At 40.1% G+C, this 24,533-nt stretch overlaps 1 protein-coding gene across 7 annotated transcripts in view; it reads left to right on the top strand.

Annotated features, from left to right (window-relative positions):
• The window catches only part of ITSN1 (intersectin 1), a 238,546-nt gene that overhangs the window by 189,369 nt on the left and 24,644 nt on the right, over nucleotides 1-24,533 (top strand). For 5 of the 7 annotated variants that reach the window (XM_030578552.1, XM_030578544.1, XM_030578535.1 and 2 more), the window contains 3 exons: nucleotides 2,389-2,580; nucleotides 20,685-20,806; nucleotides 23,087-23,193. In XM_030578552.1, coding sequence (XP_030434412.1) covers nucleotides 2,389-2,580; nucleotides 20,685-20,806; nucleotides 23,087-23,193 — 421 coding nt within the window. Of the gene's footprint in view, nucleotides 1-2,388; nucleotides 2,581-2,897; nucleotides 3,776-20,684; nucleotides 20,807-23,086; nucleotides 23,194-23,805; nucleotides 24,020-24,533 lie in introns of those variants that run through there. The other 2 variants (XM_030578562.1, XM_030578572.1) reach the window with 2 other exon arrangements.

The raw sequence follows: 24,533 nt of genomic DNA, 5'->3' as shown, positions 1-24,533 counted from the left end.
AAACATTCTAGTAATGTCGTACATTATTCATAATGAATATTGGACACATAATCAAACATGATTGTATCAAATACAACTTTATATTGATTTTGGAGAGTGTGTGGAAGAAAAGGGATGGTCTTGTCTTTCCTTTTATAATGATGATGTCCTAATTTGGCATGTGGTCAGTCTAATAGGGTTTCTTTATGGATGAAGTCTGGAGGTATGGGCTGGTGGAACAGAGGTTTTTTATGTAAAGGAGCAACTTATGGCTGTGGGGAGTAGAACTGAGAAGAATCTTCATAAGAGGAAAGTAGTGGCCAGGTGGTACATAGAGAGGCGTCTTTAAAGTGTGCAATAGCACATGATGTCTGGAGTTTGAAGGAGAAGGACTATCAGAATATAACATGAATTGTATGACTTTGAACAGCTTTTTAAATTCTGTTGCATGGACACTTTTTGCCTTTTGGGACCTTGAGACTTCCTTAATTTCTCACTGCTTTACATCTGCCCCCTTCTAAACCTGTGATGTGAGCACTGTCCTGCTAGCTTGAGAAATGAGCAGGACTCCTTTCATAGCCTGTGAGTGCTACTTCTGTATTGCCACAGGTAGAGAGGTCATTTTATAGAAATACTAGGAAACCTGTTTTCAAGCAGTCCTACTTATTTTAAAGAATAAGTGTGCTGCTTCCTTAGGATTTGTAGCTTGTGCTGAACTGGAGAGAGCCAGACAGGAACCTGCACTCTGATTCTAACCCACGTATCAGATGATGTATTACAGATAACCACTGGGCCAACTGCATATCATTATTGTTGTTGTTTTTAAACAGAAATGAGGGGTACATACACTTTAGTCTACTTATATAGTTATCTGTGGGTTTTGGAGCTGCTGTCACTGCTAGGAATGCAAGCAAATTGATATCATTCCTAGGGTTTTCCATCTGAGATGGGGTACAGTAGAACCTCAGAGTTTAGTAGTTTACATTTAACACGGTACTGTATTTGCTTCTTTTTTTTGTCTCTGCTGCTGCCTGATTGTGTACTTCTGGTTCCAAATGAGGTGTGTGATTGACTGGACAGTTCATAACTCTGAGATTCTACTGTATATTCAAAACTCCACTAGCAAACTTAAGTGTAGTGAGATAGGACCAAATTCAGACTTTATTTGGCTTGATACAGTATTAGTTGGGACAAATAACAATGGATGAAAAATTACCTTTTTTCAGATTAAGAAATGGAATGCTAAAAATTTATAAATGTTAAAGAAACTCTGCACTGAAATATGTACACCATGTATAGTCAAATGTGGAAATTAGCATGGATTAGTTATCTGACTCCTCAGCATGATAGGCAAAGCAATAATTAAAAGGAGTCATCATAAGCTCCAGGTCTCTGGAAAAGTAAACAGGAATTATTTTGAGTTATAAAAGTGCTATCACTCAGTACTGGCAGGAAATTAAGAATGGAGAAATTAATGCTGAATATCATGGAGCTGTTTCCTGACATTGCAATCTATTAGACAGTCAAATGATCTTTTGAGGGGAAAATACCAGAAGCCCCATTGCTTGGAACATAGAACACAGCAGAAAGGATAAGGAAGTAAGTTGTTGTTGTTCTTTTGTTTAAAAGAGAATATAGCCCTACCTGGCTTGGGAGATTTGGGCCAATTTTCCCCTCTATCATGATTGTGTGGAGCCCATTGTGTCCTGGGAGCCACTCAGATATACTGAGTTCCATGGTAAGAAAATAGAAAAATGTATTGCAGGCAACAGTTTTGCCCTGGCAAGAGGATGGGTTAAATGACCTAACAAGTTTTCTGATTTTTTTTTCCCCTCTCCCCCTTCCTCCCCTCCCAATAGTCTCTAATTTCTGATATTCTAAACATCTCTAGCAGCATTGGCACCAGAGGGATATCACTGCTTTCTTTCTCCTGACTGGAGCTGTGTTTAGTAGGTGGCTTTCTCCCCCTTCAAAGAGAAGTTACAATACTTTGAAGAAAGAGTCCATACCCTAAATTTGTAAAAGTAGGGATTCGAAAATGTTATGTATGCCACACTTATTTGTCAGTTGACCGGTTCTAGCTGAGAGAGTAGGCTTTGTAATGCTAGAGAAGATCCAGAACATGTGGGATTGTTTTGTCTCCGCATAAAACCACCATGGACCTTTTGTGGATAGAATAACTATAAAACTAAAGTTAAATGGCTGTAGAAAACTAATATCTAATCCTAGAACAAGTTTTGACTTTCAGAAAGTCAATCTTGATATGTAAACTCATCTTATTATTTGCTGAGTATTTTCTAACCAGGGAAATATTGCAGACAGTAATCATTATTGTAACTTGAATACACTTACATATGATAGTTTACTGGAATGTTATCGATGCCATAGACTTGTTCATTTATCTTACAGTGTGCCAAGTAATTGGCATGTATGACTACACTGCACAGAATGACGATGAACTGGCATTCAATAAAGGCCAGATCATAAACGTCCTGAACAAGGATGACCCAGATTGGTGGAAAGGAGAAGTGAATGGACAAGTGGGTCTCTTCCCATCCAACTATGTGAAACTGACAACAGATATGGACCCAAGCCAGCAATGTAAGTGACCTGTTCACTATCTTACTGTTACTGCTTATGTAGTATTTTAAAATGTAACATGCAGCATTGCTATGATTCTGCTATGATTTGCAGAACTCAAAGCTTGACCACTGCTGCATTTGCCAAAGTCTCTTTGAAGACCTTCTGTAAAAGAAACCTTATTTTGTGTTTTTGTTTTTTTTAGTTCCATCCCCTTTGTAGCACGTTCCCTTTTATCATTTTTGCATCATGCCGTTTACATGCCTGACTCATTTTCCTAGCTTGAATTTTGCTCATTGTTTTGTTTTGCTTATGTGTTGTTTTCCTCCTTTTTCTAGGAATCATATGTTGTCCATCCCCCACTCAGGCTTGAAAGTCCTCAAAGAGACCCACTATCCCATATCACTGCCCAGAGGGATGATGGGAGATGCAGCCTTGATCATGTGACTTCCAGCATGATCATCTACTGCCTTCTGAATAGAAGAACACACTGCAGAGCAGTTTACCTCATTTTACATTAGTTGCATGTAATCACAATGTTTGGGTTAATTATCTACAGCTATAGAAGCTAAATTACAAAAAAAAAAAAAAAAAAAAAATACACAGGATAGTGGGTCCTTTTGTGGCTTTCATAGTTACCAAACTAATTTTTTCCACCTTTGCACAGGTGCTTTCAGTAGTTTTACAAATAATTTTAAATGTGTATCTTAGCCTTCTAAAGGAAAAGAATAAATAAAATTTCTGCAATGCAATTTTCTTCTTGCAAAAAGACCCACTATCAAGGAATGCTGCATGTGCTATTAAAATTGTTCCAAATGTCCATTAATCTGAGACTTTCTTTTTTTATTGTTCAGTTGTCCAGTGTTATCAATGTCTTGTTTTTTTCTATTACAAAAGAACAGAAGGAGCTAAATTAGTTTAAGGAACTTTAACACATGCCCAATTGGTATTTTGTTCCAGTTCTTATACTGTATGTATCAGGTGTTCCGTGTTGAGTGTGTAATACATTGTGGATTGAAGAAATTAATTTCCTTCCAATGCAAGAGATACTATCCTTGCATAATGCTGTAATCCTTATTGCATTAATTTTATTTTGCACTGTTATTTGTAGCTACAGTAAGAAAGCATCTTTGTTTTGTTTGTCTCAGATTTGTGTGGTTTTTGCATTTTCCTATCCGAAATCAGTAAAATACTACATTCATGTGGTCTTTGAGAATTAACATGACTTTTTTTTCAACCTGTTACATGAAGTTTTATTACCATTGTTACTTTTACATGACTATGGAACATCATCTTTTGAACAATTAATTATCTTGACAAGAAAGAATGTATAGAAATATCTCCCTGCAATTAATTTCCAATGTTTACATTTTTTAACTAGACTGTGGAATTTATACAAATTAATATTAAATGGAGCTTACAGTCAAGTTTATGTAATAGATGTGCTGTAGCCTAAGCCATGTTTGTCTTTCAAACATTAGTTATAAACTCTTAATGAAATGCCTGATGCGCTCTGCACCGGGGGGGAAAGAACCATGCCTCAAGCACAATATAGCCGTTCTACTAATGACTTTAACATTTAGTCATGTTCTGTTCATGTATTTCTAAATTTCATGCTGGCGGTGTCTTAGAGTTCCTTCCTTACCCCTCCCCCATTTTCATATGGTGCAAAGAACAAGTGAAGCTCCTTATTCAATTGCACTTCAGTATTTTCATTGATATGAATGTAAAATATATAAATATATAAAACCTGCAGCTTTAACAACTGTAATACAGCCTTTACAAGTAGTCACATGTATAGATAATTAAATTCTTCGTATAAAACGCTAGACCAAAATGTGTTTGTTGTGTTCTTGCTGTGTACAAACAGAATGTGACAATGGTATTAGTATGTGTAACAAATTAACCATACATGAATAACCTGAAACTCAGCTTTTAATACCGAGGGAAGTTTGTGGTGTTTCCTTTGCATACTGAGACACATTCAAATTGATCACAATTAATTACAACTTTTCAAACTTGGCTCCTGATCATGTTTTCTAAATGCTATGTTGAAATCAATCAACATGCAAGTCTCATCTATCAGTAGAGAGTGGAGCAATTTGTAGTATGTTACCACACTGACTCTCAAATTAATTTTAAGACTAGGATTTAAGCTTAAAATTTGCTTGTTAGTTTGCTACACAGATTTTCCTTCTCCTAGAAGTGCATTCAGCATGGTACAATATAATGTATTTCCTTGACTAGTTTGCAAAAAAAATGCTCTGTACACCAGCATAGGTTAATGTAAATATTTTGGATATCACGCAAATATTTTCATACTATAATCATGCATGCCACTGTTACTTTAATGAAGGCTTTCTCAACATTCCCATTATAAGTTTGTGTCAAGGTTTTTTCCCCACTTTGAATTTTAGCACCCAAAAAGTGGGGACCTGCATGATTACTTTTAAGCTTAATTGCTAGTTTAAATTTGGTACGCTGCCACCAGACAAAATATAGTGTTTGGCACACTTCCTGTTCCCCCAAAACCTTCCCTGGGGAACCCAAGACCCAAACCTCTTGGGTTTTAACACAAGGAGAAATAAACCATTCCCCCTCCTTCCCCCCCCCCCGACTTTTCCCCTCTGTGGGTTGCCTTGGGAAGCTATACAGATCCAAACTCCATGGATCTTAAAACAAAGAGGAATTAACTATTCCCTTCCTTCCCCCCCACCCCCCCATCAATCCCTGGTGAGTTTAGACTCAGTCCCTTGGATTCCAAAACAAGGAAAAATCAATCAGGTTCTTAAAAAGAAAGCTTTTAATTAGATAATTTTTACTTTTTCTTTCTTTATGTAAAATCAGGATGGTAAATGCTTACAGGGTATTCAGATTCATATAAACTAGAGGGACTTCCCACCCTGCCCCCCCCCAGCCTGAGAGTCAAAGTTACAGCAAACAGAGGTAAAAATCCTTCCAGCAGAATACACATTTAAAAGTTAAGAAAACAAACATAAGACTAATCCGCCTTTCCTGGCTAGTACTTACTATTTTGAAACATGAGAGACTGATTCAGAAAGATTGGAAAAAACCTGGGTGTACGTTTGGTCCCGCTTAGCCCCAAGAGTGAACAACGAACAAAACACACAGCACAAACAAAGACTTCCCTCCACCAAGATTTGAAAGTATCTTGTCCCCCATTGGTCCTCTGGTCAGGTGTCAGCCAGGTTCACTGAGCTTCTTAACCATTTACAGGTTAAAGAGACATTAACCCTTAACCATCTGTTTATGACACGCCTCCCAAATCTCAGAGTGTGTGGAACCGTACTGGCGGTGATTTCTTCCTAGAACTTTAGAATAAACAGATTAATACAACACATGCATCTTTACATATACTACTAATTATGTAAACTACAAGACTTTTCACATTATAAGGACAATTTTTAACCAGTTGATGCTGGGAAACTTTCACAGGAGAGTGCATCAGCTACTTTGTTAGAAGCTCCTGAAATGTGTTGAATTTCAAAATCAAAATCTTGGAGAGCTAAACTCCATCGAAGCAGTTTTCTGTTTCCCTTGGCAGTATGAAGCCACTTTAGTGCAGCATGGTCGGTTTGTAGTTGGAACCGCCATCCCCAAACATATGCGTGTAGCTTTTCCAGGGCATACACAATGGCGTAGCATTCTTTTTCACTGATTGACCAGTGGCTTTCCCTCTCAGACAGTTTCTTGCTGAGAAACACGACAGGATGGAAGTTTTGATTCGGTGCTTCCTGCATTAAAACTGCTCCTACAGAACGCTCATATGCATCTGTGGTTACTAGGAATGGTTTGTCAAAGTCGGGGGCCCTTAGCACAGAGTCAGACATGAGCGTCGCCTTAAGCTGGGTAAAGGCCTTCTGACACTCATCAGTCCACTTAACTGCATTCGGCTGGGTCTTTTTGGTTAGGTCTGTTAGTGGGGCAGTGATTTGGCTGTAGTGGGGTACAAATCGCCTGTAATACCTGGCCATGGCTAAGAAGGATTGGACCTGTTTCTTTGACTTTGGAACAGGCCACTTTTGGATAGCATCCACCTTGGCCTGTAGGGGGTTTATTGTTCCTTGACCCACCTGGTGTCCCACTCTGTTTTGGCCTATTTGACACTTTTTAGCCTTAACAGTTAGTCCTGCCTGCCTGATGCGTTCAAAGACTTTTTCCAGGTGTTCTAGGTGTTCGGGCCATGAATCAGAAAAAATGGCCACATCATCGAGTAGGCAACTGCATATTCTCCCAATCCTGCTAGGAGACCATCTACAAGTCTTTGGAAGGTGGCGGGTGCATTTCGCAGCCCGAAAGGAAGCACATTAAATTCATACACCCCTGCATGGGTGATGAAGGCTGACCGTTCTTTGGCGGGTTCATCTAGCGGTACTTGGTTAAGTCTATTGTAGAGATGAACTGGGCACACCCCAATTTCTCCAATAGCTCATCGGTGCGTGGCATTGAATAGTTGTCGGGACAAGTTACAGCATTTATCTTACGGTAGTCCACGCAAAAGCATATTTCCCCATCTGGTTTGGGTACCAGAACTACTGGAGATGCCCATGCACTGGTAGAGGAGCGGATTATACCCATCTGTAGCATGTTTTGGATCTCCTGTTCTATAGCAGCTTGGGCATGAGAAGACACCCGGTAGGGTGGGGATCTAATTGGGTGAGCATTACCTGTGTCAATGGAGTGGTATGCCTGTTCAGTCCATCCTGCGGTGGCTGAGAACAATGGGGCAAAGCTAGTGCACAGCTTCTTGATCTGTTGCCGCTGCAGACGTTCCAAGGTTGTGGAGAGGGTCACCTCTTCCACGCCACCGTCACTTTTTCCTTCGTAGTAGACACCTTCAGGCCACTCAGCATCATCTTCTCCCTGGGCTTTAAACTGACAAACCTTTAAGTCTCTGGAATAAAAGGGCTTGAGAGAATTAACATGGTACACTTTAGGCTTTAGGGAGGAGGTGGGAAATGCTATGAGATAGTTAACAGCTCCTAGGTGCTCTTGGACTGTGAATGGCCCTTCCCATGATGCTTCCATCTTATGGGCCTGTTGCACATTTAAGACCATAACCTGGTCCCCTACTTTGAAGGAACGCTCTCTGGTATGTTTTATCATACCAGGCCTTTTGTTCTTCCTGAGCATCCTTTAGGTTTTCTTTAGCAAGGGCTAAAGAGTGTCGGAGGGTGCTTTATAGGTTGCTTACAAAGTCTAGAATGTTATTTCCTGGAGAAGGCGTAAACCTCTCCCATTGCTGCTTCACCAACTGTAATCGCCCCTTAACCTCGTGGCCATCCACAAGTTCGAATGGTGAAAACCCTAAACTGGGATGTGGTACAGCCCTGTAGGCAACTGCTGCAATACTAGGTCCCAATCATTGGAGTGTTCAATTACGAATTTATGTATCATGGCCTCCAAAGTTCCATTAAACCTCTCCACCAGGCCATTGGTTTGATGGTGGTAAGGGGTGGCAACCAAGTGATTCACCCCATGAGCTTCCCACAGATCTTCCATGGTCCCTGCCAAGAAATTATGAATCTGTAAGGATGTCGGAGGGCCAACCTACCCTGGCAAAAATGTCTGTTAAGGCCTGGCCCACAGTTTTAGTCCTGATGTTGCTTAGATCTACTGCTTCCGGCCATTGGGTAGCAAAGTCCACGAAAGTCAATATATGTACCGCTTTCCTCTGGGGGCCTTTTTTGGGAAAGGACCCAGAATATCCACAGCTACTCGCTAAAATGGGACCTCAATTATGGGGAGTGGCTGGAGAGAGGCTTTGACCTGGTCTTGGGGCTTTCCCACTCGTTGGCACACCTCACAAGACTGGACATAATTAGCAATGTCCTTGCCCATCCCCTCCCAATGGAAGGACTTCCCCAACCTGTCTTTGGTTCTGTTCACCCCAGAATGGCCACTGGGATGATCATGGGCTAAGCTTAAGAACTTTCCCCGGTACTTAGTTGGAACTACCAACTGTTTTTGAGGATGCCAGTCGTCTTGGTGTCCACCAGAAAGAGTCTCCTTTTATAAAAGTCCTTGTTCTACAACAAACCAGGATCGGTTAGAAGAGCTGAGAGGCGGTGGGGTGCTCCGTGCTGCCGCCCAAGCTTTCTGAAAGCTGTCATCTGCTTCCTGCTCAGTCTGTAACTGTTCTCTTGAGGCTGGAGACACCAGTTCCTCCTTAGACTGTGGACCTGGGCTTTGTCCCTCTGGAAGCGATGTAGGCGATGGGGTTTTTCATTGATGATGTACCGTTTGCCGCTGGTGCACTATGCGATATTTCAGGTTCTGGCTGAGCCTCTTGAGTAGGGTTGTCTGCTGCTTCTGCCAGTTCAGGCCCACTGGCACCCTCTGGCGTTGGGGTTGGGGATGGGTTTGCAAGCGCTGGCATCAGTGCTGGCAATGGTTCTGGTGCTTGTTGCTTTTCCAGTTCCGGTGCTTGTTGCTTTTCCAGTTCCGGTTCTGGAACTGGATGCACTGTGGCTGTTGCAGTCGTTGGCAGGGGATCCGGGTCCACCATCTCTGTCTGGGTCTTTGGTAACACAGACGGGGCCCTTGTGGACAGCTCAGGAACAGGGATGGGTCTGGAAGCTTGCCTGGCTTGGCTGCGTGTAACCATTCCCACCCTCTTGGCCAGCTTCACCTGGTTGGTCAAGTCTTCCCGCAGTAGCATGGGGATGGGATAATTGTCATAGACTGCGAAAGTCCACATTTCTGACCAGCCTTTGTACTGGACAGGCAGTTCAGCTGTAGGCAAGTCTACAGATTTTGACATGAATGAGTAAATTGTCACTTGGGCCTCTGGGTTGATGAATTTGGGGTCCACTAAGGATTGGTGGATAGCTGACACTTGTGCCCCCATGTTTCTCCACGCGATTACCTTCTTTCCGCCCATTCTCAAAGTTTCCCTTCGCTCCGAGGGTATTTGAGAGGCATCTGGGCCTGGGGATCTTTGGTGTGATGGTGATGTAATGAACTGCACTCGGTTGGGGTTCTTGGGGCAGTTGGCCTTTATATGTCCCAATTCATTACATTTAAAGCACTGCCCAGCTGACTGGTCACTGGGCCGAGGTGGGTTGCTGGAGACTGGTGAGGTGGGACAATAGTGTGTCTGGGGCTTTCCTTGGGTTGTAGGTGGGGTCTTGGGTTGCCCTCGGTGACAGGGTTTATTTTCTGTTTGCCCCCTGTGATATTCGCTTCCCTTGCTAGTAGCTTTTTTCTTTTCTGCCACTTCCACCCATCTAGCTCCAATTTCCCCTGCCTCGGTTACAGTTTTGGGCTTCCCATCTAGGATGTACCTTTCTATTTCCTCAGGAACATCCTCTAAGAACTGTTCCATTTGCATTAGGAGGGACAGCTCGTCCAGAGATTTAACATTTTCTCCTAATATCCAGGCATTCCAATTCTTTCCAATGTGGTAGGCGTGTCGGGTGAATGACACATCTGGTTTCCACCTTAGGGCTCTGAACCGCCGACGGGCATGCTCAGGTGTTAGCCCCATTCTGATTCTGGCCTTGGTTTGAAAAAGTTCATAATCATTCATGTGTTCCTTAGGCATTTCAGCCGCCACCTCTGCTAAGGGTCCACTGAGCTGTGGCCTCAGCTCTATCATGTACTGGTCTGTAGGGATGCTGTACCCATGGCAGGTCCTTTCAAAATTTTCTAAGAAGGCCTCAGTGTCATCACCTGCCTTGTAGGTGGGGAATTTTCTGGGATGGGAAATAGTACCTGGAGAAGGGTTGTTAGGGTTGGCTGGTACATCTGGCTTAGCCCTTGCTAATTCCAGGGCCTGCTGGTGGGCCTCCCTTTGGATCTCCAGCTCTTTTTGTTTCCTCTCTATCTCTCTCCTGTGGGCAGCCTCTTTGGCTTGTTCTTCTCTTTTGTGGGCCACTTCTTCCCTGGCTATTTCTGCATTAATTAGTCTCCATCCGTCTCTTATGTTCGTTGTGTCTCTCTGCTGCTTCTAGCTTTACCAGTTCCTGTTTAATGGCTTCCTTGGAACTCACTGTTCCTGCTTTCTTGTGCTGGCCGCCCCCTCTGCAGTTTACTGACTGCTTGGTTAACAGAGATTTTCTAATTAGCTATGCCCGAGAGGTAGAAAGAGAGAAAACAATTCACTTGTAAATGCCTTTTGCTGGCTGTCTGCTGGCTGACAGCTTGAGCCTCCTCTTAACAAAGACCCTTATTAAAAAACTTAACACCTCTGCCCTCAGACTGCTTTCCAAGCAGTTAGAAAGGAGAGGAAAAAAACCTCACTGGCTTTGGTTCTTAAACTCAATCCCACCACTGTGCCACCATGTCAAAATATAGTGTTTGGCACATTTCCTGTTCCCCAAAAAAACCTTCCCTGGGGAACCCAAGACCCAAACCCCTTGGGGCTTAAAACAAGGAGAAATAAACCATTCCTCCTCCTTTCCCGCCCCCCAGACTTTCCCCTTCCTGGGTTGCCTTGGGAAGCTATACAGATCCAAACTCCTTGAATCTTAAAACAAAGAGGAATTAACCATTCCCTCCCACCAATCCCTGTTGAGTTTAGACTCAATCCCTTGGATCCCACCACTACCACCATGTCAAGGTTTGTATAGCTTCCCAAGACAACCCAGGGAGGGGAAAGTCTGGTGGGGGGGGAAAGGAGAGGGAATGGTTTATTTCTCCTTGTTTTAAGACCCAAGGGGTTTGGGTCTTGGGTTCCCCAGGTAAGGTTCTGGGGGAACAGGAAGTGTGCCAAACACTATATTTTGTCTGGTGGCAGCGTACCAAATTTAAGCTAGTAATTAAGCTTAAAAGTAATCATGCAGGTCCCCACTTTTTGGACACTAAAATTCGAAGTGGGGTAAAAACCTTGACATGGTGGAATCCAAGGGATTGAGTCTAAACTCACCAGGGATTGGTGGGAGGGAATGGTTAATGCCTCTTTGTTTTAAGATCCAAGGAGTTTGGATCTGTATAGCTTCCCAAGGCAACCCACAGAGGGGAAAGTCTGGGTGGAGGAAAGGAGGAGGAATGGTTTATTTCTCCTTGTTTTAAGCCCCAAGGGGTTTGGGTGTTGGGTTCCCCAGGGAAGGTTTTTGGGGGGAACAGGAAGTGTGCCAAACACTATATTTTGTCTGGTGGCAGCGTACCAAATTTAAGCTAGTAATTAAGCTTAAAAGTGATCATGCAGGTCCCCACTTTTTGGACGCTAAAGTTCAAAGTGGGGGAAAAAAATTGACAGTTTGTGTGTGTGTGTAAAGATGTGCAACTTTACTATAAATATTTGTCCTAACCACAATATTGGCCTGTATAACACCAGCCCATAAATGGATTTTCTCCAAATTTGGGCAATATCTTTGTAATTACAGTACTTAAATGAATATTTTTTTTCTCTTCTCTGTAGATTTAGTGGTGTCTGGTGCTTGCTTTTTATTTGTGTGTGTGTGTATGTGCTCTTTTTTTAAAGTGTTTTTTAAAAAAAAATCAAGCAGGCAATATTTTTAAACAAATTTTCATAAATTTTGATACACTGGCTTATTATGCATGATTGACAAATCACAATGGCACCAAAGTTCAGGTTAATGAGCTATGAACTGAAGAGTCTAAGTTTGTTCTATAAACGCATTAGTGTATAGTGTGCCAAGAATCCTTGCTCTAAAGAGTGCTATGTACCAGTTGACACGGCTATAGCTTATAAAGCAGTCCATTATTGCGAATAATCAACTCACTAAATAGCTCAAATCACAGACTAATGTGTCCTGAACAAGACGTTCAAGTGAGCCATTATGGTTTATGCTAAAGCACATGAAGATAAAAGGTATCCATAAATATTTGTTGACTCAATAGACTGTAATAATTCAAGGGAATTCTATTTGCTATGTAGTTACTACAATTCCTTTGAAAATGATGTATCAGAATGAGCTGTCCTACACATCCATTGTTACCTTTCTAGATTTTCAAATTTCTACATTAAGTAAAAACAAAATCAAAGGGACTGCAATGGCAAAAAACTTTTAAATTTGATTCTTTAATATTACACCATTGAAAGCAAAATCTTTGAATTGTTTCTCAGAAACCATTTTTGACTCTTCTCCTCCATTCATCCAGTCCATCTAAAAAGATCTTTAGCCTCCTCAATCACACACAACCTAAAAGGCTATCAAACCTGGTTCTGCAGTTTCTTCTTAGTGTATATGCAACATGCCTTAGGTGGCAAGCAGATGTATCCAGAAGAAACCTTAGCCTGCCATAGTGGCTCAAATGACACAAATGTCAAGCACCTCAGCCACATTGAGATTCAAAGCTTCCTGTGATGAATTACTCCCACTAACATGTACACAGAGGAGGAAGGGTGCATGACCTGTCAATCATTCAACACGTTTTTAATGTATTTAACCACAATTTAGAAAAAGAGGGAAATCCTGTCACTAGCCTTATGCTGCAAAGCTCCTGAAAGCCATTCTACGTATAGGAAGGGTTAATCCTCATGTTGCATAGCAGCTTTTCTTGCTCTTTCTGGCTAACAGGAAAGTTACAACAATGCTGCATATAGGAAAGGAGCAGTCATTCAAAGGGACAACAATGAGATTGGGTTTATGGCCCCTTTTAAGTCTTTTCTGCACAGTTCATAGACATGTAGTCATCTGAGGAAGAAGTTTCCATCATGAAAGTGGTTGGAGAGGGACTTCCCAAGCATGCTCGATGGAGCTGTCAACACAATTTTCAACAGTGATTGCCTTCAGCAAGACTTCATCCCTGGGATATGGGTTGTCTGGAATATTGTACTTAATTTGGCATTTTTCAGGTTGTGGAAGAGAGATTTTTCTACTTGAAATAGGGATTAGTCTCTAACTTCTGTTTACTTGAGAAAAAGTAGCCTAAGTGTGTAGTTTAACACAATAACTATGACTGTATATTTAAGTAGTGATATAGGTAGCAAATTTGCAGACTTTGGATCAGGTCTCTCACCTGAATTATCATTTTCATTTTCTTTATTCCTCTTTATTCTATTTTAGAAACTCCTTAAAGGAAATCTGTATTGATTTTGCTCAGCACAAACTAACCAAAACTAGTCTGGCTCAAATCCATATAAATGTGTTTGTAACCCTCTTGTGATAACTAGCATAATGCCATGAAATGACCCAATGTTGACAACAGTATAAATCAGATTATGGAACAGTTTTCATTCTGCTGTATTATTGAATTAACAATTAGGTGAAAAGTATTGTTGTTTCACTGTATTTATATTATCAATTCATACTATAGTAAAGTTTGTGAATCTAATGCCTGTGGAAGGCATTGGTTTGACAATATGGGATACTGAAAGCCTCTATTTATCCTAGCTACAGAACAAGAACTTTGGGATGATTGCTAATGTGAGGTTTTCATTCACTCTCCTTCCTTGCCCTTCATGCCCTTGCGGTTGGCTTAAACTCTGACCCTGCAGCAGCAGCCGTAGCTAGTGATGAGAAGGAAGTTCAGCCCTGATAGTCCATTCACTTTTTAACCTCTGTGCTCAGACTGTCAAGGGTTCTGGTTTGTGCCCACAGAGTATTGGACTAGCACCTCCAACTCACAGGTCAACATAATTTCTTGGTGGTGAGATGGTAATGTCTTTTGGTAACTACTAAGCTGAACTGGATTCAAACCAGTGACTGAGGTGAAAGGCTGCACATGAAAAGACCACATTCCTCACAACCACATGCAGGATTATTTATACTGGACTGCTCCGCAAAGTCACATAGCTCTGTGGTAATTCTGGATCCTGATCTCTTCCCCAGGAGAGACTCTGAGTCAGTTCCCCTTCATTTGCTGAGGAAGTAAAGCCAGGAAAGGAAGATGATAGAGAGAGCTTTGTCCTGAAAGGAAATAATTAAGTAACAAGTTTACTACTATGTCTGTTTCTGAGTTTTTGGAATATGGTTCTCCTAACTCCACTGAGGACTGTTTGGGACCTTAGTAGGGATTCAAACATGTCACCCTGTGAAAGTTAACTCTTGCTCTGTTGTACAGTAAACTTTGGTAGTTGACATTCACAGAAAATGTCAAGACTGTTAATTGAGAAGCTCCCTCTTGTTGCGGAAGAAAGTATAAAGTTGGACTGGGCTGCTCTTTCCTGTTTCAAATCAGTGATGGTATTCGAGTGCAAGATGAGTTCCCCGTATTTCCTTGTCATTAGCATACACTGATTAGAGGCCCATGATGGGCAATAGTTGGTCCTGGATCAGTAATATGATTTATAGAGCCCCGCAGTGCTCCAAATAATGGCCAGAAGTCAATGGAAAGCTGCCAATTCACATTTTTAGGTGCACATGGGATTTTATTCCCAGGGCAAATTTTGGGAAGAAATAATTTACAGTTACATTTTTGAAAAGTTTTAGTAGGTTTCTTATTCCCCCTTGAGTGCTTAACCAGCCTTTACCCTTCAACTCCTTGTTACAAGATTGAAGGAAGTGTTCCTTTCTTCCCCAGTAGGATAGTGTAAAAAACCACAAAACATTCAGGAAGGCCTTTGTAGCTGCAGAATGAGGGTTGACAGTGATGTAGTAGAAATGTATGCTGTTGAGTTTCATAAGGCCAGTCTGACTCTTATTTGCACTTCAGAATTTTAATAAAAATTAACATGATTGTTGTGAAAAATCTGTATCAATAAGACTCTACCACCTCTTCAAGTATTGGGTGTGAGCAGGTGAAGGAGGCACATGATGTCTGTGACTTGTTCTGGCAGAAAGAGATTAGCCCATGCATGCTTATTTTGCAGGTTGGCCCTTTAAATCTTTTTTCCCCAGATCTTTTTTCCCCTAATGCAAAATTTCAACTATTTTTGAGAGCGGTCCATGTTCTACCAGTAGATGGATGTGTGTGGCCAGTTAAGAAAATATATACCCTATTCAAGCTCTTCAAGGCATGGACCGTGTCTTGTACGCTTTCAGTACTTTATAAATGAAAGCTATATCAGATAATGATACTGAGCAATATTCTTCCCTGGAACACAGCTATTTGGCCTGTTTGCCTCTAGAGGAGAGTACCATTGCTCATTCAGCTGTGGCTGCTTGATTAAACCTTCCAAAATCATTTAAAATGTCCATAAAGGAAGATTTTAGCCTTGTTTAATGAAGCAGAATGGCGAGGAAACAATGAGGGGTAGACAAAAGCATGCTGGAATTTTGCACCCCTTCTGTCTGTCAGTAGGTGGGGTCCCTCCTTATGTCCATTGGAATAGTCCAAATCATGCTTCTGTAGTCCTAGTGAATATCAGGTAAATAGGTGAGAACAAAGATGTTCTTCAGATTTCCTTTTGTCACGCTTGTGGGAGGGCTAATGCCATCTGGCTACCAGAGTTCAGATAAGCGGGTCTGATGACATGGTGGTTAAAATGCAGTCAGCCAATTTACTCTACCACTACTATCACCACCACCACCACCACCACCAGAAGGATTAAAGAATATTTGTTTTAAATAGAGTTCTAAATTTTATTTCTACAATACATTGACTGTAGCTGGGCAATGTGTTTGTTTGTTTTGTTTTTACAGGCATGTCTTTAATGGACAACACAGGGTCATAGAAGTTAGAGCTGGAGAAGACCTATTTGATCACTGGAGTCTACAACCTCTTTTGATATTGCCTCCCACTGGAGGATGCACAGTATCAGCTGTTTGTACTAAGCTGATGGTACAGCAGGGATGGTCTACCTAGCCTCTGTTTGCCAGAAGCTGGGAATAGTTGACAGGGGATGGATCACTTGATGATCACTTGTTCTGTTCATGCCCTCTGGGGCACCTGGCATTGGCCACTGTCGGAAGACAGGATACTGGGCTAAGTGGACCTTTGGTCTGACCCAGTAGGGCTATTCTTACATCTGAAGTTAGCTAGTAGGCCCAGAAGAAGGGAAGAGGCAAAATGGGATTGTCTTAGCCAATCAGAGTGCACAGATGCTGTATAAGTATTGAAATATAATTATTTTTCCCCAATTATGCAGAGCCTTAGCATTTTTGGGCAAGCCTGTAAAATCATTTTGTACTGCATCCACCTCCTTGAGACATAGTGGACAGGAGTCAGTTGTGATTTCACCACTATGCTGTACTGACGTAAAGACTGTGGTTAGATCTGGCCATGTTGTTTTTGGGGATACATCTCAATCATAACTGACTCACTTTGCATTAAAAGGGTGTGTGCATGTGTGGAATAGTTATGTCTCCACCAGATTCCTGTTGCAGAAGTAGAACCCCGCTGCTTGTTCCATTCATCTCTAGTGATTGGTTTATATCCATTTTTGTTTTCAAGGCTGCCTTTGCAAAGAAAGGGGGCAGGAACTTTCCTTTTGTAAATGAAATCTGAGATTCTCCTTTACAATTCTAGAATCCCCCAAGTTAGAGGGCCCTGCTGTCACAGGAGGCCAAAGAAAGGCTTTCCAGAGGAATAGTTGAACACACTCTCATTCCAGGAGTCCAGTTTACCTAATCCTCTTTCTTTCTCAGCTATACATGTGTCTGAATATCTGTGCATTGGCTGATACTTATTAACCAATCAGAGTGCATGGATTTGCATAATCATATGATTATTTCTTATTAAATATTGTGAATATGCAGATACCTCTGTCCTTTAATTGGCAATTGTAAACCCTTTGCTTCACTAGTTGCTTAAAAGAAAAACTCCAATCAACTCCACTTGCCATAGACTTCAGTGGCACCAGGATCAGAGCTTTTCTCTTTGTCTCTGTTCCCCTAAAACCCTTCCTTCTCCATAAGCCAACATGATTCATAATTATTTTACATTCGGAGGATCCTAACCTCTTCCTCCAAATTCTGATCTGAAATAAAAGATATACTGTCGTTTGCCTTGCTAAGGTTCTGTATGGATGGGAAGGGGTAGTGATGGTGAGAATGAATAGAAAGGATGGGATAAAATGTTGCTAACTATTATTTTTAACAATTTACTGTTCTGTCTGTATTTAGGGGCTGATCCTACAGCCCATTGTAATTGTTAGGCTTTTGTCCAGGATCTGTAAGTTTATCAGGGCAGGGACTGTCCCCTTATTTTTGTGTAGTACCCAGCACAATGATCGTGACTAGTGCCTCTGGAAGTTACTGTAATACAGATAATAGCAATAACATAAAGCAATTGCAGCCGTTTGGGGGTGAGCGGTAAATATTACATTGTGAATATTTAATTTCAAGTTTCAGAATAAAAGAGTAATAGCCCAAGGGTGTTTCTTGTTATCTTAATGATAACCATATCTCTTTCCTGGGGAGATCTATGCCTTCAGTCTGTTTATTTAACTCGTGATACAATTATTGTCTTATACCTTCAAGTTGTTCAAATGAACTTCAAGTTTATTTAAAAGGACCATTCCATAGTCTCTCTTCAATATGATAAAGTATCTTTTTTTAAAAAATCAGGAAAATTTCAAGAAGTGCAGAGACGGAGCTCAGCAACACACTTAAGTCTCATTTCAACAAGGTATTTAGATACCAGACTAACTTAAGCACATGAGTAGCTGCACTGGTGACTACTCATGCTTAAAGTTAGGAACGTGCTTAAGTTCCTTGTTGAATTAGGGTTTTTGAGATAGATGCTTTCCATTTGTCAGTGGTGGCAGCACCTGCTTATCCAAGGCAGTTTATGGTCCCCCAAGAAAGGATCTCTTTTAGTTGGTTGAATTCATAATATTATTACAGCTGCAAGTGGAATTTAGACTTTTATTAAAAAAAAAACAAAACCAATCAGTTATAGCCCTTTCATCTCACATTTTAGTTTGAAAAGGAACCCAAACATTGTTTGTTTTTTATGTCGAGGAGAAAGTTTCTAATCTTTTTGCACCTAAAAAAAATCTCTCTATTGGAAAAGTCCTTTCCACTTACACTACTCTGATTGAAATCTGGTTTTTTCCCTCAAATATTAAATGTTCAAAAGGAGACTAATTGTTGAAGTTCAAGTGACCTATTTAAAGTTCCCACTGGCAATCTGTCAAGCTGTTTGAAAAAATGTTCCTTTTTGAGATTTTAAATGTTTCATATAAAACTTTAGTAGTTGGAATAATACTTCAAACCAAGGTTATCAGCATATTTGAAGAGAAAATCTCTCCAGTCTTAAGAAAACAAAACAAAATACTTAGGTTCAGTGTTTGTATTTGCTGAGGCTGGCAGCTCAGTAAGAAAACTAAAGTGGTTTCTAGACCTGTGTTGTACTGTATGTACTGGAAAATTGCTCTGAAAGCAGCCATTTGTAAAGCAGGATTGAAGCTTTTGGTTTTTGAACAACTCCAAGAGTTTCTAATATTTTGTCACTAGGCCAGTGCGTAAGTTCATTGACTATTCTCAATGTTACCTTCTCATTTTATCAACAAACGTTTAAAGAGTCTCATTTAAAAAACTACAATAAGCAATATCTTAAAAGACTTTTTTCAATGTGTTTAGGTCCCTAAAATGATCTACTTTAAAGTTACTACAGTCCTACAGGATGCCCCATTGACTGTTCATATCTAATTTTTGTTTTTCAAATCTACCACTCCAGTAAATATTTTAAAAAACTGTTTATATAGAACCCATGAGTGTGCTCTGCTGTTAATCAGCCAACAGAGAGAGCATGAGTCGGCTAAAGCAGAGGTTCCCAAACTGTGGTTCATGGACTACTTAATAGTGATCCATAGAAACCTGGCTGGTGACAGGGGCTGAATTTTCCTTGTTTCCAGCTACTAAATTGCATTTAAAAAGCTAAAAATATAGTCAATACTCTCCTAATATTAAGCTTATATGGAAGCAATTTCTGTAGTTGCCACAAGGAAGTGATGTGATTGAGAATAGGAGAAGAGGTGGTTCACACTATGAAAAATATGAGAACACCTTACCTAAAACAATACTCTCCTCAAAGTCTGGGCTAAGTATGTTGGTATCATTGGTGATGCTGGTGAACAAATACATACATAAATAAAAAGCCTTGATCATTCTAAACTCCATGAAAAATTTTGCAATAGGAAGTTCTCCTGTTAGAAAATGCCATTTTGTCAAAATCGAAACTTCCCAAGGGAACAAGTAGATTTTGAGAAATCAAACCCAAGCATTTTAATACACCGAAACCTTCCATTTGTGGCCTAGAATGTTTCAGTTTTTTGTTTTTAAATGTATTCCATTTGTATTCTATTATAAATGGAAAGACACCCCCCACCCCCTGCACACACATTTCACTGACCTCAGTAGACTTTGGATCAGATCCCTAAAGTCAGTTTTGAAAAGAAAAGTGCAGAAATTAAATAAAATAGAACACTACTGGATAGAATGTCCACTTTGAAAAGAATAACAGAGTAAGGCTTTGTCTGCGCTACCACTTTTGTTGGTAAAACTTTTGTCGTACAGAGGTGTGAAAAAAGCACCCCCCTGACTGACATAAGTTACACTGACAGAAGTGCCAGTGTGGACAATGCTATGCTGGTGGGAGACGCTTTCCTGCTGACATAGCTACTGCTGCTTATTGGGGGTAGTTTAATTTTGCTGATGAGAAAGCACTCTCGCACTGGCATAGTGTGGCTGAATGGAAGACCTTACAGCAGGGCAGCTGCAGGGGTACAGCTGTGCCACTGTAAGGTCTCTAGTGTAGACATAGCCTAAAATGGAACCTCTTCTCAATGGTTCCAGCTCTGAGGGTTGACTCTTGCGGTGTATGACTATTTGAGAGAATACTTCTCACTGCTATTGTATTTATTGTATTCCCATATCATAGCAGTTAAGATCCACTTGGATACTTTAGCCTCCCTGTCCTTTAAACCTGCTCTCTCTTAATGTTCACCAAAGCTTTAGTTCAGTCATCCTCGGACTGTAGGCTTTTGTTTTAGCCAGTCTTTCATTCATTTGTTGTATTAATTGTTAGGTTCAAGACAATGGAGTTGATGAACAAATAAATAGTAGGACTGTAATTTTTTTATTTTTTTTTTTAATTGAGCCTTGCTTTAGAGGCAACTCAAGCCTTTTGATTTTTTAAGCAAATAAAGATGAAACATTTTCAATTTTGTGGTGTTACGTGCTGAGAGAATGATAAATTAAATGAACAGGTGGCTGTTACTGTTAGTGAAGCATTAGCTGAAATATCACAGTTTTAATCTATTTCCCAATAGTCCTCACTAAATTCTCTGTCTCCTTTGTGTTTTCCAGGGTGTGCTGACTTACACCTCCTGGACATGTTGACACCTACTGAAAGGAAAAGGCAGGGATACATCCATGAACTGATCGTAACAGAAGAGAACTATGTAAATGACCTGCAGTTAGTCACAGAGGTAAGAAGAATGGCCAAGGTTTGCAAAAGGGAGAGCTGAAAAGTAAGCTCCTAAATCCACATTTAGGCACAGAATCAGTGGCTTGATTTTCAAAAGTGCTGACCACAGAGCATCTCATACTCGCCGAGTGGGAACTGTTGGTTGCTCAGCACGTTTGAAGAGCAGGTCACTTATTTCGATGCCTAAACATGGATTTGGGAGCCCAACTGTAGTCCCCCGTTTTTAAAAAATAGTGACTAGTAACTTAATCTTACAAAGTTGTCATTTTTTGTTTAACTTGCACTTGCTAGGAATAATCTGACTTGAGTTTTTAGTATTCATGAGCATGTGAGTCTCTTGTTACCAGCACTGAGACATCATCATTTAAACCTTCTGTTTTAGTACAGTCTTTTCACTCCGGATTCTAAAAGTTTATTTCTCATGCATATTCTCTTAAGACTTAGAGGTTTAACTCATTGTGCAGAGATTCTACAGCCACAGTGGCACTTAGTTATCTGCTTTTCTGTGCCTAAATTCAGTTTCTTAATAGTTATTATGTGCATCTTTCATGCAGGGAAAATGGAAGCCAGATAGACATCTAAGGTGAGCCTCTTAACTGAGGGAGAGTGCTTCTTTGCCAAAATGGTCAAGATATGCAAACCTGATATGTGGTTAGATAAATAAAATAAATCAGTGAATAATTATTTATTCAGTTCTGTGACTGCATCAAAAAAACTGGGAAATAAAATCAGTTAATTTTTCTTGCCAAAATGAAAAACTGAAATAATTTCATTCAGGTTGATTCAAATAGACATTTCATTTTGAAATGAAATTAAATGTTTTTATATTTATGGGAGGTTTTTTTAGTTTTTTTTTTTCTTTTGGCTAAAACTATTTGCTGAATTCAGTACAAATTCATGAATAGTTTTGGTTCTCCCCAAAATGATTTTTTTTGGTGAATTTTCTATTTGTCAGGAAAAAAAATTCCAGCTGTAATCAGTAATAAATTGGGTATCTGTAGAGTAGAGGCCAAAGTAGACTTCTGTGTAATTTATTACTGAGATATTTTGCAAGGGACCACCAGTATAAGGAATTGCCCAAGGTTAAAACAGAAATAAGCCATCTTGTAATTAACCTCACTGATGCAAGTTTAGATTATGCCTTGTGAAGTGATACACTGTTCACGAACATCTTTTCTGGAAACATTATGGAACTCTAAGGCTGACAGTATGTTTGAAATCTGTTCTAATGAAAATTAAATGTTGTATTATTGAGTACACAGCCCTCTACATGGAGATTATGAACAAGAAGCTTTGTCGCTTTGAATTGATTTAATAGTACACTTTTGTCATAACATTTCTTCCCAGATCTGGACCTTAGCGTCCAAAATATGGATGTTAGCATGAAAACCTCCAAGCTTAGTTACCAGCTTGGACCTGGTATTGCTGCCACCAGCTAAGAATTATACAGTGCCTAGCTCACTGTGGTCTCCCCAAAACCTTCCCTGGGGGACCCCAAGACTCAGATTCCTTGAGTCTCACAACAAAGGGGAATAAACCATTTCCCTTCCCCCTCCTCCCCTCTAGGTGTTCCCTCCCTGGGTTCCTGGAGAGAGATACAGAAGCAAGCTCCGTGAATCTAAACAGAGGGATTCCACCCTCCCTGTTTCCAGTCCTGGAAACACAAGTACCGAGAGAGCTAATCTCTCTTCCCCCGCTCACCCAGAGGGTATGCAAAGTCAGGCTTAGTAAATCTAACACAAAGAGATTTTCCCCCTGACTTCTTCCTCCCACCAATTCCCTGGTGAGCTGCAGACTCAATTCCCTGGAGTCTCCACTAAAGAAAAACTCCAACAGGTCTTAAAAAGAAAGAAAAAGGACATTAAAAATAGGCTCTGTATCAAGTTGACAATATACAGGGTCAATTGCTTAAAAGAAAAATGAATAAACAGCCTTATCCAAAAAGAATACAATTTAAAACATTCCAGCAACTACACACATGTAAATACAAAAAAACAATATAAACCTATTGTCTTACTATCCTTGTACTTACAACTTGGAAACAGCAGATTAGAAAGCCTGGAGATAGAAAAATCACTCTCAGAGCCGAGAGGGCACAGACACAGAACAAAGAACTCACACCCAAAACTTCCCTTCACCCAGATTTGAAAAAGTCTTGTTTCCTGATTGGTCCTCTGGTCAGGTGTTTCAGGTTCCCTGTGTTAACCCTTTACAGGTAAAAGAACATTAACCCTTAGCTATCTGCTTATGGCAACTTTCTAAATTGCTTCATTTTCTGTAGATCTTCCAGAAACCACTGATGGAGTCTGAGCTGCTAACAGAAAAAGAGGTTGCTATGATTTTTGTTAATTGGAAGGAGCTGATTATGTGCAATATCAAACTACTGAAGTAAGTTACTTTTCTATATTTATCAACAATTAAATAATGGACCTTTCCCATCCCCTCCTAATTATTTAAATGTGTGAAAATCGTATTTGCTACCAGTGAAAACAGCAGCAGGTTGCAAAGAATATAATATAATATTATGTCCTGGAATTCCTTTTTGAGAAAATCAAGTAGTTTGTGCATATTCATAGGTTGAAAAGTGTCATTTTACTGCCTAAATAAATAAATCTGTTTTGCTGTGAAAATGGTAAAAGTTCTGTGCAAAAGAAGAAAAATTCCTCTGGAGCAAATTTGTGAAAAATAATTCATTTTAGCCCACAAAGGGAGATTTTCAGCTTTAGGCTCCAATTCAGCAAACACCTAAGCTTATACTTTACTTTAAGCACATGCTTAAGTGATGTGCTAAATAAAGATGGACTTAAGCACATGCTTAACTGCTTTGCAGAATCAGGACATCAACTATTTTCATCAAGAAAATCTGCGTTTGCTGGTACACCTGGCCACTTTTCACCCTTGTTGAGATTCATAAATACGCATGTAAATACTGGCAATAAAAAATGGCAGTTTCATTTAAATCTAACATCCTTCTTATTTCTCACTTGGTCCACTGCTCAGAGGTTGCTGATGGTAGTGGGTGATTATGGTCCAGTTCTGCAAGACTCAAAACAACATGCTATCATCAAAGTCACTCACGCAGGACTTCTCAGTGAAAGGTTTTCCTTCAGGATCTCTTGGCAACTATTCAATTCAGGATGATGAGTTTGTTTTGCATGCAGTATAATGTAATGTTAGTATATTTACATTACTCTCCTCCTAAGTGACAAACCTGGAAATCAATCTAAATCCAGTTCATTTGCACTATTTCTATGTTGTCTGAAGCAACTTGCAGTGTTTCTTGTATACGTACTCCATATACTGTGCATGGACTAAAGTTTAGTCCAGATAAATATTAAAATTACAGTATATAAACTCTTGAAGTACTTACTCTCAGAAGAGGCCTTTGGATGCAAAGACATATATTCAAATTCAACTATCCTACCTTTTATATGATTGATACAAACTTTAGATTTATTGATATTATGCCAGACTTTCTCCTTCTGGATATGTTTCCTTTTTGATACACCTCTAAGATACTAAAATATTGTTGTCCAAGTCATTTAAAATAGTTATCTTTTTTTTAATATTTAAACCATTTTGGCCAGATTCTTAGCTGGTGTAAATCAGCTTAGCTCCTTTGATTTCAATAGCTGTATGCCAGTTCACACCAGTGGAGGATCTGGCTTTATGTGTGATTTCTTTCAGGCATTAAACCATACCACTTTCCTGCATTTTGGCTGATATGC

This window comes from Gopherus evgoodei, chromosome 1, assembly GCF_007399415.2.
Source record: "Gopherus evgoodei ecotype Sinaloan lineage chromosome 1, rGopEvg1_v1.p, whole genome shotgun sequence".
NCBI lineage: Eukaryota > Metazoa > Chordata > Testudines > Testudinidae > Gopherus > Gopherus evgoodei.
Note: the sequence above shows the minus strand (reverse complement) of the source record. Positions and strands in the feature narration are given on the sequence as shown.